The sequence below is a fragment of the Musa acuminata genome, chromosome BXJ1-3 (genome assembly GCF_036884655.1).
Source record: "Musa acuminata AAA Group cultivar baxijiao chromosome BXJ1-3, Cavendish_Baxijiao_AAA, whole genome shotgun sequence".
In the NCBI taxonomy this organism is placed as follows: Eukaryota; Viridiplantae; Streptophyta; class Magnoliopsida; order Zingiberales; family Musaceae; genus Musa; species Musa acuminata.
Window position 1 is genome coordinate 46305544 of NC_088329.1, and position 18039 is coordinate 46323582.

An 18039-nucleotide genomic window follows, 5' to 3' on the forward strand; every position below is an offset into this window, starting at 1 on the left:
ATCTTTCTAGGGCTCTCTAGAATCTTGTAATTTTATTTTTCTTGAGCTAAGCCATGTGTGTGTTGGCATTGTAACTGAGCTAATGTAGTTCTTAAAATGACTGGTCCATACTGTAATCGGAGGAACGCATTTATCCGCTAGATCACTTTTGATTGTGCCTGCATGTTTTAGAGGACAAGCGATGCCCTCTCTTGATCTTCAAGTGAGCTATTTTATGTTTGATTTCCAGGAATGTGTTTGATCCACCTGATCAGTTTGTTTCTTTCAGACTACATCTAGAGAGATTTCTTTGCAAGGTTTGTTCACATTCAGATGAGATCAGAAATTTACGTTCCATAAATTCTGACATAAATTTACGATTGCAGATTCAACAAAAAATGCTTATACAATCATCCTAAAAAAGTAAAAAACACTGGGAAGGGTACTTGTATCTTACTCGGCACTTACGGTGACAGGTTTACAAGGTTTGAAAAAGCTCCATCTCGTTATATCAGCCACAATACAGACATAGCAGAGGGTCAAATTATCGCACGTTCATTCACGTTCACGCATCCGAGTTGAGCGGTACCCACTTTGCATAAAAAATAAGTTGGAAGAGTTTCTTTGATAAAGAGCATAAGCCTTTTTCTCTTCCTTTTTGGCAATAAGCTTTAATAAACCAATATTCTTCTTCAGCAGTCATATATGGAGTGCAGATTTCTATTCCAAGGCATGGGGTGATGCTTGCGCAGCTGCTGGGACAACTGGTCAGAAGAGATTATCCATTGGATGTACTGATTACCAGCCGCTCAACTTTTTGCTGGACGTCCATTGGATGTACTGACCACATACAAGATAAATGCCAGGCAAAAGAAAAAACAGAGGCCATTTTCAGGTACTGAGCATACAGTCTCTTTGAGAACATGTTCTAGTATAATAAAAAGTCATCACCAATGGTACTCACCTGCAAAAGACAAGCAGGAGTTTCAAGGCAGCCTCGTAAAAGGATATCAACATTCTCCAGCTCGCAGGGAGAGACAGGTGTAATCACATATAATCGATCTTTTGAAATATCTATTGCTCTTATTATCCCTGAAAGGTGTAATAACTCTTGAATTCAACTTAAAGAAAGTATAATTTAAACAGAAATTGCAGAATTCACATTTCAAAACCAATAAAAACTAACAATAGTAAGAAATAGTTAGAATGTAGAATTACTTACAAAAACGTTTTCTGTGCATATGAATACCATAGATTTCAATGAGATAAACCTAGTCTTTACCCATTTTTCCCTTTTTTTTTTTTTTTTCCTTTAGTCAAGCATATCATCTTGTTAAAATGGAAAGATTCTAGAGTTCTAAACTAATGAGATATCCATTATTTCATCCAAAACATTATGCCCAAATCATGGAAGTCAAAATTCCTTTAATAGTTCTAATTCTAAGGGTGTGTTTAGAAACACATCTAAAATGTGTATTGACTCGATATATATTTTAAATATGAACCGATGTTTGATAAATTTTTTTCAAATTCCATATGGTTAGAATGCTACTATGTCTTTTGTAAGTTGAAATTTTATTTATTTATTTTCAAAAATTATTTTACATTCATTTATATGATTATATTTATTTATTTATTATATATCTAAGCCATACGATTTTTTTAAAGATTACATACATACATTCATTTATTTACTTGAATGGTAAATTTATCACATAATATTTAATAAACTTTTGAAATATAATTTTATAAAAAAATACTTACGTCAGTGCAAATTTGAAATGCAGTCTTCATCTATTGCTTATCAAATATTTAAAGGATTACACAGTTAATGGGCAGCTAGGCATAATCAAGAATAATGCTACCTTAAGAATAGTTAGAAGATTGTAGTGAATTAATAATAATTACATTCTATACAGACATGCTCATAGGTCAGTCATGCAATTACAAAATTAGTGGATTCACAAAGTTTCAATTAATAACTAGAGATTATATTCCGAGAACTAAAATAAACCCAGCCTTCTATATGGTCAAGTATAAACATGATATGCATGCCATTCAGTCTTAAATGACTACAAATTAGGTGATTATAAATTTTCAAACCTTCAACTAAATGTTAGATAGGTAAATAGTTAGATAAATAGAAAATACATTTTTTGAACGTTATTGCTACCTAAAAATTTGAAATAAAAGTAGCGACAAACTTTAGCCAATTTAGGAGTTTTTATATGGATAATATACTTATAGTGAGATAATCACAAGTACCTGGCAATGGGCATACCACATAGCAATTAACAAATATAAACTATCCATAAAATAGAGATGCATAACATTACATACATATACAATGCTCCTGCATATCTGCATAGCAATCAGTAAATATATATTAAATGAATACAAATAACGAGATTATACACATACACATGCACTGCAAGCAAAAATCTCAAATGCATACATTTGCTTAAATGCATATATAATTTCAGTATTTTGATAGATCTAGGAGCCATATGCAGGTAAAACCAAGTAAGACACCTGACCTACATGAGACATTTTTCTGCATTGAGCACCCAAATTCAGTAAATTTAATGCAGGGGCCATTCTTCCTACCCGGATGAGCAATTTTACTCATATATGAAAGAACCAATATATGACTAAATAAAGAAAAAGAAGCATAGACATCAGCATCATCTTTCTATGACTACAAGTGCCTTTTGATAGTTGTGATGCTAAGTGTGATAAGACTTCAAAGTAGACTATAAAACAGTTACAAATCAGTGTTGAAGTTGTATTTGGTTCATGAATAGATAATTTCTTAAAAGGCCAACCCAGTTATTGGTCATATCAATGCATATAATGTTCACTCATCTTCTGAGACAACTGTAGAAACAAACGTATTACTTAGGTGTGAAATGGTCATAAGTAGAAAAAATAAGTGAACTTACCAAGTCCAACACACCAAGGTGTGCAATGCTCAGATGAGGGAGGCACACATGAACGAACTGCCAGACCAACAATGGTAGCATTCAAGCTGTGGTTCACTTCACTACTTGGAACCTAACATATAAACACTAAAGAGAATAAGGATAAATGAAGTGCTAAAAACAAAAGAAATGCATTTGTGTGGAGCTAAATATCATAGTTTTAAACTCTTAGCAATGTTTTCAAATTCGTATCATACCACCCGCTACCAAGCAGTATCCCGATAAGGGGCTGTACCGAGTGGTAATGGTTGAAATTTTGATGGTTACGAGCTGTAATAGTGCTTCAATGGTCAATTTGACCGTTGGAGCCTTCTCTCAAGGGTTTTTAAACTCTTTCCTCACCCCTATTTCACTCCATTTCATTCTCTTACTCTTTTGAACTCTCTCAAACTCTTTTTTTTTCACATTCTCTTTCTTATTCTCACATTTTTCACTCTTCTAAACTCAACAAAGCAACGATTTGTTAAAACTATATCAAATGTATATTTATTTCTAACTTAAAAACTCTATCCTAACTTTTTTTTTTTTTTCTATTTTTCAGATATTTTCAGAAGAATCGAAGGATTTAACATGTATCTTAGGCATACCGCTCAGTACACCAGTACGATACAATTTTAAAAACCTTGACTCTTAGTATGATATAAGATGTTGAGCATTTCTCAAGATATCAAGGATTGGTAAAAGTACCTACATATCCTCCGTATCACCTAGTTAACACTTGACAATGCATGTCCAGCATGAGCAACAACAAAGGTCTCCACAAAATAGTGAGACAGGAATGCCTTAAAGATTAAATTGCCTGAGTGAAGAATTTTGATAGTTAGTCGATTTCCTGAAATCTAATTTAGGTTTCCTGTTTCTTGAGGAACCTTTTGTATTTAACTTTATAACCTAATCTATGTTTCCCGTCACAAACTTTCCTTTTGCCTGGATGTAACTCTTTCATGGCTTTGAGCAGTAACATAGTTCAAATGGCAAACTCAGATGGTGCCAACTCTTTAAGGTAATTCATTTATTTTTACAGGACATCCTGGACTTGCCTGTAGTATGCAGGCAAATTGCTGGCCATAAGTTTACAGAAACTGACATATTTATTAAAACAAACTGTCCACTAAGCCAAAAACAGCTAGAATGCCCAATGCAAAAGACTAAGCAACATGGAAGTTTGGAAAATTAATGTACACAATCATACCTATGAAAGCAGGGAGCCTATATCCATGACGTGAATCCTGATAACCTAACGTGCAAAGAAGCAACCTTACTATGACAACAAGGATCACCCTCTTACTAAATTAAACACAGATACGTAGAGTATTTGTATGGGCTTCAAATTAACTTACTTTGCCAAACTGATGAGGGAGTAACAAAACATCAACTGGGATATTAATTGTCAAGATTTAAACAACGAGAATAATCATTGACTCAAAGTGAAGAAGCTTCTATTACTCATTGTAGAATCATGATAAGTTAATTATAAAACACCATTAGGTTTCATGTTGTATGTGGGCCAAGCTTAACCAAGACTTCAAGAAATTTAAGCAACTCCAAGAATAAAAACCATATTTACAATATGATCATTGAGATTATAGAACACTTAGTCATTCCTAACCTGCTGGTGGAGATGCTTCACTTTTATTCTTGAGAGAGGGACTTCATAAGGAGTAATAGAAGCCAAACAATCAGCAAGCTCCTTGTAAGTTGAGATGTCCAACTCTCTTGGCAGGCATTGTCTAAAATAAGCAACCAGTCGAAGATCTCGGATAATACAAGCATCGTTTTTTATTAGCACCCTGAAAATCAAAATACAGGAGAACATGAAAGACAATGGAGTGAAAAATGGTGATAGTCCACTGACTATATAATAGTGGACCCACTATATAATAATCCAAAACATTAAATTATTACAATGCCCTCATACACATTGTCCATGACAGTAACTTGCAAGTTGCAACTAAGATATGGATAACTCCATTTATAATCTTTTGAGGACGAATCTTGACACAAAGATAGGGTTCACTTTTTTGACTAAGGTTTAAGTCATAGGAATAATTTCTCTGTTTGACTGCATTTATTAGTTCATGCCGGGACTGCATTGGCTGGGCCTTGCACATTGATTCGCTCCTTTTATTTTCATCTAAATTATCTCTATTATCTATGAATATTTATGCAACAATTCTCTAGCAATAAAAATAAGGGGTCATTGTGTTCAGATATTTCCTATTATCTAGTCAATGTCCAGAATACTCTTCTACACTAATATGTTTCACCAACCACAACGAAGCATCAATAAATGGTGGACATGCCCAAATCTCTTAGGGCATACTTTATGCTTAATGATGTATTAATATGGTATTAACAGAAACACAAATTTTCAGAAGGGTACCACTGTAAACATTTAAGGACTGGATTATAATTTTTTAACCTATGTCTTGTCACAAACGGACGTCGCGCACCCGCAACAACTTCATTCAACGAACCGTTCTGTCACGAACTTAGCTAGAATTGCCTAAATCGTGAGGCACCCTTGCGACAAAGTCACAGACTTAGCTGAAGTTGCCTAAGTCGTGAAGCACCATTGCGTCAACTTCTCGGACTTAGCTAGGATTAACTAAGTCATGAGGCGTCCATGCGACATATGCGTCCGCAAAGGATCAACCTAATTACAACCTCGTATAAGTCCCAAAGGACCTGTAAAAGAAAAAAATGATTAGATTGAAAACGAGTGACGAACAAGTCCCGACGTCTCGCGAAGAAGGAAGCTTTACAAGCAATTCAACGAGCACCTTGAGTGCAAGAGCGAAAAAAGAGGAAGGAGAAAACAAAGACTTTAGAAGGTAGAATGAACAATTACAAGTCCACAAACAACTGCTCACCAGGTGTCGAGCATAAAGACAAGTTCCCGTCAAGTTAACATGCGAACTTATGAAGATTGTTCAACGCCCGACAATATATCGAAGCTCCAGCCAGCCCTGTGCCACCCGGGGGGTTCCAGGGTGTTGAGATGGCTGACATTACGTGTGCAACTGTGGTGTGCAAAAAACAAGCTCTGACACATGAAAACAGAGCCATTCTAGGGCAATTCATCTTAGCGCGGTGAGCAGTCGCACTGCAACACTATGAACTATCGTTGCTTACATTTTCCAAGCAAAAACACAAAACCAAGGCAAAACATGCTGCCATGTCTCTGTATAAGCATGCAAAAGCGACGAACGGTTCTTTGAACGAAGTTGTTGCTGGTGCACAACAACTGTTTGTGACATTCTCCTCCACTTAAACTGTCGACACCCATGTTGACGCTTGTTAGTAATTGTTGACGACAGCTTCTTTACGTCGTAAGGCATCTTTGGGCTCCTAACTAACTTCGGTTCGGGAAAGCTTTCGCCACTTCACTAGGTACTCGATTTGCTCAGCTCCATTGGGTAGCTTTATCTTGTGCTCCGCTAAAATTGTTTCAACTCGCTTCTCGTAGAAAGCTTTGGTGGGGGGTAATCGAGTTAGAACACTTCGGGAAGCATCTTGCGGATCAAAATGATAAGTTTTCAAGTTGCTAGCATGGAAAACATTATGAATTTTAAGCCATGCCAATAGCTACAACTTATAAGAGACGTTGCCTACCCTACTGATAATTGGGAAGGGCCCTTCAAACTTGCGCACCAATCCTTTATGTATTTTGTGCCTAAAGAATTGAAATGATGTTGGTTGGGGTTTCACCAACACCAAATCGCCGACTTTGAACTCTTGTGGTCGCCTTCCAAAGTCTACCCACTTATTCATCTTTTTGGTCGTCTTCTCCCAAGTAAACCCGCGTAATATCTGCATTTCGATGCCATTCTTTTGCAAAGTAATATATTGACGAACTACTCCCAATATACCCGATAGCGAAGGTGTGAGGAGTCGATGGCTGTTGTCTTGTAATGATCTCGAACGAGATTTTGTTGAACGCAGAGCTCTGCTGTAAGTTATAGGAGAATTGAGCTATGTCTAACTACTTCACCTAATCAAGTTGGTTGGCACTCACGTAATGCCAAAGATATTGCTCAAGGAGCGAGTTTATCATTTCAGTTTGGCCATCTGTCTGAAAATGGAGGCTTGTGGAGAAGTATAACTTAGAACCCAACAATTTCGGTCCAAAATTATCCCAGGAACCAAGTGTCTCGATCACTGATGATATTGTACGGGACTTCCTAATACTTCACCACATTCTTCATCATCAGCTTAGCCACCTCCTCTGCTGAACAGTGTAGAGGTGCAGCAATGAAAGTTGCATACTTTGAAAATCGATCGACCACCATAAGTATCAATCCGAGTCCCCCTATTGATGACAAGCTTGATATGAAGTCTAAAGAAATGCTCTCCCACAACCTTTCTGGTACGAGCAACGACTCCAAAAGTCTCACTGGCTTCCGCTGCTCCACCTTATCTTGTTGGCAAGTAAGGCACATTCGAACATATTCCTCCATATTAGTCCCCATCTTTGATCAGTAGAAGACCCTCTCCACGAGAGCCAATGTTCGAAGAATGCCCGGATGTCCTGCCCAAAGGGAATCGTGACACACTCAAAAGTTCGCGCCTTAAATTATCCACTCGAGGAATATAAACCCTATTTCTTTTGGTGTAGACAAGTCCCTCCTGGATCCAAAATCATCGTGTCTTGCCTTCTTTGATTAGTTACATCAGGGTTACTACTTGGGGATCACTGTATAGTGCATCCCTGATTTTGAAAGAAAGTTGAAGTATAGCTAACTTGCTTGGCCTCCGCCTTCCAACTACATGGCATTCACCTGCTCCACTTTCCGGCTCAACGCATCGACCACGACATTTGCTCGTCCGGGCTTGTACTTCATTGTTATATCAAATTCGACCAGAAAGTCTTGCCATCGTGCTTGCTTCGGGGAGAGTTTCTTTTGAGTTTGGAAGTAAAAGCGAAGCACAAATCGTAATCTAAGAAGGTAGTGCTGCCAAACTCGTAGATAATGGACCACCGTTGTCATCTCCTTCTTGTGCATTGGATACCGCCGCTCAGTCTTATTGAGCTTGCAGCTCTCGTAGGCCACCGGGTGACCCTTTTGCATGAGTATTCCCCCAATAGTGAAATCTGAAGCATCTGTATGGACTTCGAAATGCTCCCCATAGTTCAAAAATTTGAGCATCGATTCTTCCAACACAACAACCTTTAGATCTTGGAATGCAACTTCACATTTATCAAACCATCTCCAAGGCTACTCCTTCATCAGCAACTCCATCAAAGGAGTTGCACACTTCGAATACCCAACTATAAAGCGTCGATAGTAGTTGACAAAACCAAAGAAGGATCTCAATTCTAGCACCTTTTTTGGAGTTCACCATTCCGCAACAGCTTGCACCTTTAATATGTCCATTCGAATGGAATCGTCACTAATTCGATGCCCCAAGAATAAGATCTTCGTTTAAGCAAAATTGCACTTCTCCCTTTTCACGAACAAAATGTTCTCCTTGAGAACCTTGAAAATTATCCGAAGGTGCTCGACATGCTCCTCGAGCGTTTGGCTGTAGACGACGATATCGTCCAAGTAGACGACCACAAACTTATCCAGATACTCCTTCAATAGTTGGTTCATAAGAGTGCAAAACGTGACCGAAGCATTGGTTAAGCCGGAAGGCATCACCAAGAACTAAAATACTTCGTACCTAGTTACGCAAGTAGTCTTCGCTTCGTCACCTTCAACAATGTGCACCTGCCAGTACCCCAACCAAAGATCGAGTTTGGAGAAGTACTTTGCTTTGCCCAGTTGGTCGAACAAGTCCGCAATGAGCGAGATGAGATACTTATTCTTCACCGTCACCTTGTTGAGGGCTCGATAGTCAACGCATAGTCGAAAGCTTTCATCTTGTTTCTTTTGAAAGAGAACTGAAGCTCCGAATAGTGCTTTAAAACTGCGAATGAGACCACCACTTAGTTGTTCATCTAATTGCTTTCTGAGCTCTGCCAACTTTGGGAGGGACAAACGGTAGGATGGTCTCGTTGGAGGCTTCACTCCCGGCTTTAACTCGATATGATGATCCTGTTAGGACTCTAGCTAGGAGAGTCCTAATTGAGAGGGACATTCATGTAAAACCTACCTAAGCCGACCCCTATTAAAGAGGTGAAGAGACCGGCTAGGGTTAGGAGGTTGTTTCTTAGAGAAGAATTAGGAGTTATAAAGGAATAGGAGTCTTGAGTAAGAGTCCTATTAGGAGTTGGTTAGAAGTAGGAGTCCTATTAGGAGTTAGGGTTTAGAAGCCCTATAAATAGCCATGTATTTCCCCTCTTTTGATAAGCAATAGATGAATCTTTTCTGCAGCCTTTGAGCAGCAACTTGGAGGGAGGAACCCCTATAGAGTTCCAAGGAGGCCGATCCCCTAAAGAGATCAACCCCAAGTTTAGAATCTGCAAGGGTTCTAACAGATCCACCCCTCTACATGGTGGCAAAGTTTTTGGCAACACGAGTGGCATAACATCTGTGAACTCCTTCAGAACGTTCGCCACCACAACAGGTTCATGAATGACCTTCCTGTCGAGGAGCTCTAGCTTCACAGCAGCCACGAATGTTAATTCGCCTATTCGTACCCCTTTCTTCAATTGTAATGTCGATATTTGTTGAGGGTCCTTAGTTCCACTCCGAGAGACGAGAACCACACAGGGGTCATCGCCTCTGTTGGCCTCAACCTTATCAATATCATCCGTCAATCGATCGATTATGGCCTCAACCTTGTCGATTCGGGATTTAGCTTCTTGCGAGCTCTCTACCCCAAGAAACCTTCGTTGCCCTTGGTAAAGTTCCTCCAAGCTCGCTTCAAGAACATCTAGATGAGTTTCCACCGTTGTGAGTCTCTCCATATGGCTTTTTTTCCCGGTTGGCACTCTAGATTGCGCCTCCTCCGCTCGTGGAGAGTAGCCAATTTCTCGGTCATCAAGTTCCATACCACGATCCTCCAAAGTAGCTCCAACAACATGAGAGCGAGTTTGCACTTGTAGCTCACCTGCGGCTGCTTGGGGCAATGTTCCGGCTTGCCCCGTCTTGCTCGATTCACCACAATGCTTTGCCATGGCGAGATTGCGAAGTTTCTTTGTTGCTTGCTTGAATTGCTTACCTGCTCTGATACCACAATATCATGGACCTAGCTGGAATTGCCTAAGTCGTAAGACACCCTTGCGACAAAATCACAAACTTAGCTGAAGTTGCCTAAGTCGTGAAGTGTCATTGCACCAACTCCTCGGACTTAGCTAGGATTACCTAAGTCATGAGACGCCCTTGCGACATATGCGTCCACAAAAAGTCAACCTAGTTGCAACTTCGTACAGGTCCCAAAGGACCTGTAAAACAAAAAATTGATTAGATTGAAAACGAGCGATGAACAAGTCCCGACATCTCGCGAAAAGGGAAGCTTTATAAGCAATTCAACGAATACCTTGAGTGCAAGAGAAAAAGAAGAAAACAATGACTTTAGAAGGTAGAACGAACAGTTACAAGTCCACAAACAATTGCTCGCCAGGTGTCGAGCGCGAAGGCAAGTTCCCGTCAAGTTAATGAGCGAACTTGTGGAGATTATTCAACGTCCGACAATATACCGAAGCCCCATCCAGCCCTATGCCACCCGGGGGGTTCCAGGGTGCTGAGATGGCTAACGTTTCGCATGCAGTCATTGAACGAAGCTGTTGCGGGTGCGCGACAACTGTTCATGATAGTTCGTCATGTTTGCATGGTTGTACAGAGACATAAAAGTATGTTTTGCCTTGGTATTATGTATTTTTGCTTGAAAAATATAAGCATTGACAGTTCGCAACGCTACAGTATGTTGTTGCGGGTGTGCGATCGCTCGCCGCGCCAGGCCAAACTGCCCTAAAATAACTCTGTTTTCATATGCCATGACCTATTTTCTGTAGACCGTAGCCTCACGTGAAACGTCAACCATCTCAACACCCTGGAACCCCCCGGGTGGCACCAGGGAGGATGGGGCTTCGAGATAATGTCGAGCGTTGAACAATCTTCATAAGTTCGCACGTTAACTTGACAGGAACTGCCTTCGCGCCTGACACCCTGTGAGCGGTTGTTTGTGGACTTGCAACTGTTCGTTCTACCTTTTAAATTCCTTGTTTTCTCCTTCCTCTCTTGCACTCAAGATGCTCGCTAAATTACTTGTAAAACTTCCCTCTTCACGAGACGTCGAGACTTGTCCGTCGCTCATTTTCAATCTAATCAACTTTTTGTTTCACAGATCCTTCGGGACCTATACAAGGTTACAACTAGGCTGACCCTTTGCGGAGACATATGTCACGAGGGCACCTCATGATTTCGACAATCCCAATTAAGTCCGATGAGTTGGCGTATAGGTGTTTCACGACTTAGGCAACTCCAGCTAAGTCTGTGACTTTGCCGCAATGGTACCTCATGATTTAAGCAATTCTAACTAAGTCCATGACAATTTGGTAAGAAAAAGATATCAATGTAATTTGTCATGTCAGTTTAGCATTTATCACAATTAAACCTGGGTTAAATTACCAGCAATGATACTTTACAATAGGGGTTTTCTGAAGAATCTGAACAGAATCTAAATTTAGGAGGATATCATAATAATTTTATGTTTTCAACCTAGAGGCATCACTCATAATTTGGCAATCTCACTAGTGTTTATAAACAAAACTGTCAATCAACTAAATGCCAAAAGAACAAGCAAAAATTCACACGAAGGACTGTAAAACCAAATATATTCATCAACTTAAAATGAACAGAGAATGTCATTAAATGCTGTTCATTTTAGTTTCGTTGTAATTCTTAACACATTTCATTACATGCATTGAGCACTCTAATAGAACAAGCAGTGGTTCTATCATATTTTGTCCTTTTTCTTTAATTCTTTTTAAAAAAGCAGAGTTACCCCATTATGTGCTGTCTCCCAAACCTTCTTACGCTGTTCATTGACTATTGCTATAAAATACATGATTATCAAACTTGTAAATAAATAGGGGGATAACTCATGACTTGGTTTTGATTGAAGAAACCAATTAATAAGTTTTTCAATGTAAGCCACAGGAGTGTGGGGTATACTTGACTCCCATATCTTACTTTAGTTTAAGTTTTGCACCTCACAGAATATATCCAGTTACTCCTTTCTCCTACAGATTTTAAATTCAAACATGTAAAACAAAAATACCATAATTTACCAAAGATGCACCCTTAATTCTCTTGTAAACATATATACCATTATGATCTACACAATCAGCAAGGGATGAAGGATTTGCTCCTAATAATGAGGCACGAAAGAAACTTGGCTCTAAATAGTGGAAAACACATTTTTCGATAGCAGAGGCCTTTCAGAGTAGCTACCAATTGCTTATAGCACAAATAACAGACAAAGATCCACCACAAAACTATGGTTTAAAAAGAAATTGAAGATAGATGATCAAGAATTCAATAAAGATATTAGATTTAAAATACAGAATTGAAAAAGAGGAAGCAGTGAAAGATATTATTATTTCTTTTAGAACCTCACAGAGAAATAATTCAGTGACCCATTATTTCAACAAAGACCCCTTATGCACCAGCACCAATCACCAAATTGACCTCTCTTGTTACAAAATTTACATAAAACTTTACCGTCTTAAAAAAAGGAAACCATCTACCTAATCAAACAATTAAAGATCTAGTATCAAAACTATTCAGTTTCTGCTCCAATTTTTTGATGCTGTGAGAGTACAGCATGTGTGTAGAGAAGCTAACTTGGCTGCCAACTGGATAGACAACCACACCAGAACCTCTCAATCCACTTGTATGTGGAATTTCGATTTTCCTTTCAATCTCTGTAATTTAATCAGCTCTGATGCTACAGGGGAACCTTGTACTCATTTTGTTCGTCCTTAATTAGGTCTGTTTTTTTGGAGAAAAAAAAAACCACAGAATGTATCAGCAAGAAACATATGCAAAACTCAAAATGACCCAAATTCAAACTAGATTCAATAATATCTCAACACAGTGCATTTGTTTGTAGCAATAGTTCATTGTATAAAGACAAAAAATGTTTAAGAAGCCTATGAAATGAAAATATAACTGGCAGAGGATGCTGTTCTATTGTTAACAGCTATATGCTCATATTGCAAAATTTTTTTACTTTAAAAGTCACCGTGAAACATAGTCTCCCTATTCAGATCTTACAAAACAAAAGTGACCAAGATGTCAATTTATGTGACAGACAAGTAACAATTAACATACAATCGAGTAGAGGGTTCATATACTGTAGGAATTTCAATCAGATTAACTGAAGTCTTCTCATTTTCTTCTAGCCAGAAAAACCCAGTTGGAAGATTCTTACTCTCAACGGAGACACGCATCTGAACAACATGAGTTGGAGACATATACCGCAGCATGTCCACCAACAAATCATATCCAATACCTGGGACAGAGAAATGAAATTCAACATAAATTCCATATTTTCCAAATTCAAAAAGATGAACTGATTAACCAACAAGATCCCACAAAACTTCTTTCCAAGTTAGTGTTAGGCAAGATGGAAACAAGAAATATGTAGTGGACAGTATGAAAACACACCTTTAACCCATCCTGAAGTATTAATAACTAGAGGCAAGATTAAGTTCCCAGGTTCATCAAGCTCACCAGATTTATAGTGTTGGTTGTGAAAGTAATCATAGAGGTTGAGGATAAAATTCAAATAAACCTTTGGATCTCTCTGTGCAGTAACATGACCAAAAAAGAAGAACCTGAAAGCGACGAATACTTTAATGAGGTTCTCTAAATAAACCAAGACAATATCAGATGTTCTAGTAAGTGCACCACAATAACTATAGGATTGCACCAGAGCCATTTTATACATAAGATAAGCTAAAGATTGCTTCCACAACAACAACACATTCACCTTCGATGAATATGTACTTGATTACAACAACAACAACAAAGCCATAAGTCTCAATTATTTAGGATCGGCTACATACATCTTTTGCTACTATTGAGATATATAAAAAACCATATGTTTAGTTAAGTTCAAATACATATTTATAATTTCTATTAAAGTCCTTTTAGGTCTTCCTCTACCTCTTCTCGTACTATTAATTAATTATTTAATCTCTTCTGACTATCGCATCTGGATGTCTCCTCAACATATACCCATATCATCTTAATTGATTTTCTCTTATCTTATCCTCTATCAAAGCGATATTTAGTTGTTCATGAATAAAAATATTTCTTTTCCTATCTTTCCTAGTAACTCCATACATCAATTTCAACATTCTCATCTCGACAATACAATTTTTTTATTTTTTTTCTTAATTGCCCAACACTCAGATTCATAAAGTATTGTTAGTCTCACAACTATTTTATAAATTATTTTTTTAATATTAAAGGTATCTGATGACCACAGAAGACTCCTGACACCTCTTGCTATTTTAATCATCCCGTTTTTACTCTATTAATAATATCTTCACCAATCTCTTCTTATCAGCAAATAAAATACATCAGGGAGGTCTATTATGTAAGTAACTAGTAAGTTCATTCATTATCAGTGTAAAAAGATGGAGAGTTAATACGAATCCTTGATGTAATCCTATACTAATAGGAAACTCACTAAATATACTCTTTATAGTTTTAACACTAATAAATACATTATCATATATATCTTAAGCATATGATAATGTACCAAAGCTACTTTATGTTTATCATAACGAGGAAAGATATGCATACCAAATGTTCAGCATCCATAATTCGCAAAATAAAAAAAACATATATAATTATCATAATAAAAAAGCATATATAATAAAAAATAAAAAAAATGAACACAAAGTATTAAAGGGATAAACCTTGACCATGCTAATAGTGTTACCTAGATCAAGAAAAAAATAAAGCAAGATAAATACAATAAATAATGATCCAATGTCATGTTTAAACTCCTAACAAATATCCTTTTATCACTTGAAGCTATGTGACGATTTCATTTGATGCGTTGTAGCTGATAAAGGGAAGAATGTTCTACTATTTCCTACTAGCACATATATATTGACTTTATTGAATTTAAGAGAGTAAAAATATGAGAATAAGAGAGAGATGTAAGTGAGAATGAATTTTAGAGAGCTAAAGAGTTTGAGGAAGTGAAAGAAGTTCAAAAAGGAGGGAGGAAAGGAATTTAAAACACTTTGAATTAGTTCAAATGGTCAATTAGAGTTTAGGAGAGTTAAGAGTTTGAGAGAGTGAAAGGGGTTAAAAGAGAATGGAGGAAAGGGTTTAGAAACCCTTTGAATTGGTCCAAATAGTCGATTTGACTGTTTGAACCATCGATCAAAATTCAACTATTACCGATCAATACAAGTCGATAACGGTTGGATTTCAACTATTTCGCCTGGTACATACCCCATATCGAGCAATATAGGGTCTCCAATATATAATCGCTTAGTATAGAACAGTACATGTCACAGTCACTTGTTGGGCCAATATGTACCACCCGCACCGTACCATTTCGAGTGGTACGATGAACCCTACTTGAAATAAAGATGTTGAGCTCCCATTCTATAAAAGAACTTAGTATTCATAACAAGAAGTTAAAACAAATTAAAGCGATTAAATATATAAATATGTGTTGACTTGAACTTGTTAAACCAAATAAAGTCCAATTTGGAGTTTTTTTTTTAAAATCAGAATCAGTTTGCTTTTAAACAAGATTGTTTCCTGTTTTGGTCGACATCAGTTGATGAATTCTGGTATAAACGTAAACAAACAATTAAATGAGAAAAACTAATTGTGGAATTTTTTTTCCAAAACATGAAAATAGTTAAAAACAAACAGTAGTGAGATGGCTAACCAAATATTAATTCTTCAACAATCTTCCTACTTATATTATAAGTCAAAATCATATAAAATATTCCCATTGACTTGAACTTGTTGAAGATGACCATACAAATTAACTATGATTGCCGTTTTGGGTACCGGACCCATTTCGATGATCTAGTCGAACCAATATGTACCGATATATTGTGTGATAATACACTGGTATGCATCGTTCTTTTGGGAAGGAAGAAAAAGAGGGAGAAGACAAAGGGGTAGAGGAAGAACAAGAGGAGGAAGGAAGAAGAAGAGGTAGCAAAGGAAGAGGAGGAAGAAGGAAGAAGGGGAAGCGGTGGAATAGGAGGAAGAAGGAAGAAGATAAATCGGTGGAGGTGAAGGAGGAAGAAGGAAGAAGATAGTGTGATCGAGGAGGACAAGGAAGAAGAGGAGAAAACGAAGGTGTGTATCAGAGACATAAATGGCGGCAAACAGGCGAACAACATCCAACAGCAATGGCAGTAGCGGCATCATGGGAAATGGGGGAAACAGGTTGCAAGCCCTAATCGAGGGCAATGGCGCATGTTGTTATAACTATTGTAAGGTTTATTTTTTATATATATGATTTGAACTGGACCGCCTTGTACCGGTCCATGTACCCACCCGTTTCATACCATTTTGGGCGATAAGGCAATCCTTGATAATTATTCTATTATGAACATTATTTCATAGTTTTTCCATGCTTATTATAGTTCTGTTATTGGTGCAAAAGTAGCACGGATGCAATTTTGTTCAACACAGCATCAATGATTAGATATTAGGAACATAGATATGAAATGTTACTATACAAAAGGGAAAAAAAATCAACTACTTGAGTTATATATCAGAAAGATCTGAAGGGACAAAGAAGTGAAGGTTCAGAAGATCATAGGAAACAAATCCAATCAAGTCACATGAACTGCAAAAAAAAAGTCACATGAACTGAGAAAATATAGGATCACTCCATACCTAGAAACTCAAATGCATCAGTGAAAGTAACAGCAAGGCATGTTGATGTAATTAACATGACTTAGATGGCACATATATTAAAACACCATGGATAAGCATAAAAAATCACACATCATTGAGATAATCTCTATTCTTCAAAACACGTATTATGCAACACAACAAAACATAATATGTCAATTATTTAGGGACAACAACATTTATCTTTTCCTTCAATTGAGATATGTATATGGAAAGAAGCATTTAACTAAATAAATTAACATAAAAAATTACTACGGATTTTCAAATATTTAGCCAGACATAAAAGGACTGCTATGAAATGACACAGATTTCACATCAGTTGGATACCTCTCAGGTCTCTTTAGGCTCAGAATGGTCAAATCTGTAAAGGGATTACAACAGCAACAATCTATTAATGCACTACCGACTTAGCCTGTCTACACCAACGAAATCAATTGATCAATGTATAGAAAGGAACATGCCTGGGGGTTGTTTATCAATGACATGCAAGGAGAGACAACCAGGAGGCGTAAACTCTGGCTGCCCGACATCCGTATCCAAATAACCCACTCTCTTATACCTGCCAACCAAGGGATTCACTTCCAACACTGGAACGTTTTAGCTACCACATCACACTCCTTATCAATCAAAAAGTGATTGCAGAACAAGGACCAGAAAAACACAAGTAAAATTAACCGTCGCATCTCGTTCTTGAGATATAATACATGACGATAAAAGGAATGGAGGAGAGATTATAAAGCAGCAAGAGGGGAGAGAGGACCTATGCAACAGGGTGTTGAGGAGAAGACGGGAGAAGGTGGATTTGCCACTGTTCCCGGGCCCGCACACTAAGGTGATCGGCGGGAGACACGAGGAGGAGTCGTTGGTGATGGAATCGGCCGCCTCCTCCCAAATCTCCGGTATGGTCCATCCCGTGTAAGATGACGATGACCGCTTTGCCGAGCTCCCGTCCATCTCTTTCTCGACAACTACTTAGCTTTCGGAGAGGAGAGTCGGAAGAGGAGGAGCGGGTTCTTTCTTGTGAGTGTGGATCACGTCTTTTAGGTGTTCGAATATATGACGCAGTGGAAAAAAGAGGAGGGAATATATGACGCAGTGGAAAAAAAAAAGAGGGAATATAAGACGACGGTTCGCATGAGAGGCGATGGAGATGTACGAAATAGGAGAAGGAGCGAGAAGAAAGAGGCGATGCATCGCTACAGTGGCGCCAAGTGGTGGGGGACACAAGTGAAGTATCCAGAAAGATAGAGTGTATGTACGGATCTGGTGGCCCA

At 37.9% G+C, this 18039-nt stretch overlaps 1 protein-coding gene across 5 annotated transcripts; it reads right to left on the reverse strand.

Annotated features, from left to right (window-relative positions):
• Positions 1-313: 313 nt before the first annotated feature.
• On the reverse strand, positions 314-17977 carry LOC103979657 (polynucleotide 5'-hydroxyl-kinase NOL9). 5 transcript variants are annotated; one of them, XM_065147074.1, is made up of 9 exons: positions 17526-17977; positions 17227-17324; positions 17093-17126; positions 13589-13692; positions 13187-13367; positions 4570-4750; positions 2922-3033; positions 944-1071; positions 314-819 (listed from the first exon to the last, which is right to left on the reverse strand). In XM_065147074.1, the coding sequence occupies exons 1-9, from the start codon at positions 17717-17719 to the stop codon at positions 778-780; spliced, it is 1074 nt and encodes a 357-aa protein (XP_065003146.1). In that variant the 5' UTR covers positions 17720-17977; the 3' UTR covers positions 314-777. The 5 variants fall into 5 exon arrangements, with proteins under 5 accessions (XP_065003146.1, XP_009394098.1, XP_009394102.1 ...); XM_009395823.3 differs by having other exon boundaries at positions 13523-13692; XM_009395827.3 differs by lacking the exon at positions 944-1071 and having other exon boundaries at positions 314-943; positions 13523-13692.
• Positions 17978-18039: the final 62 nt, after the last annotated feature.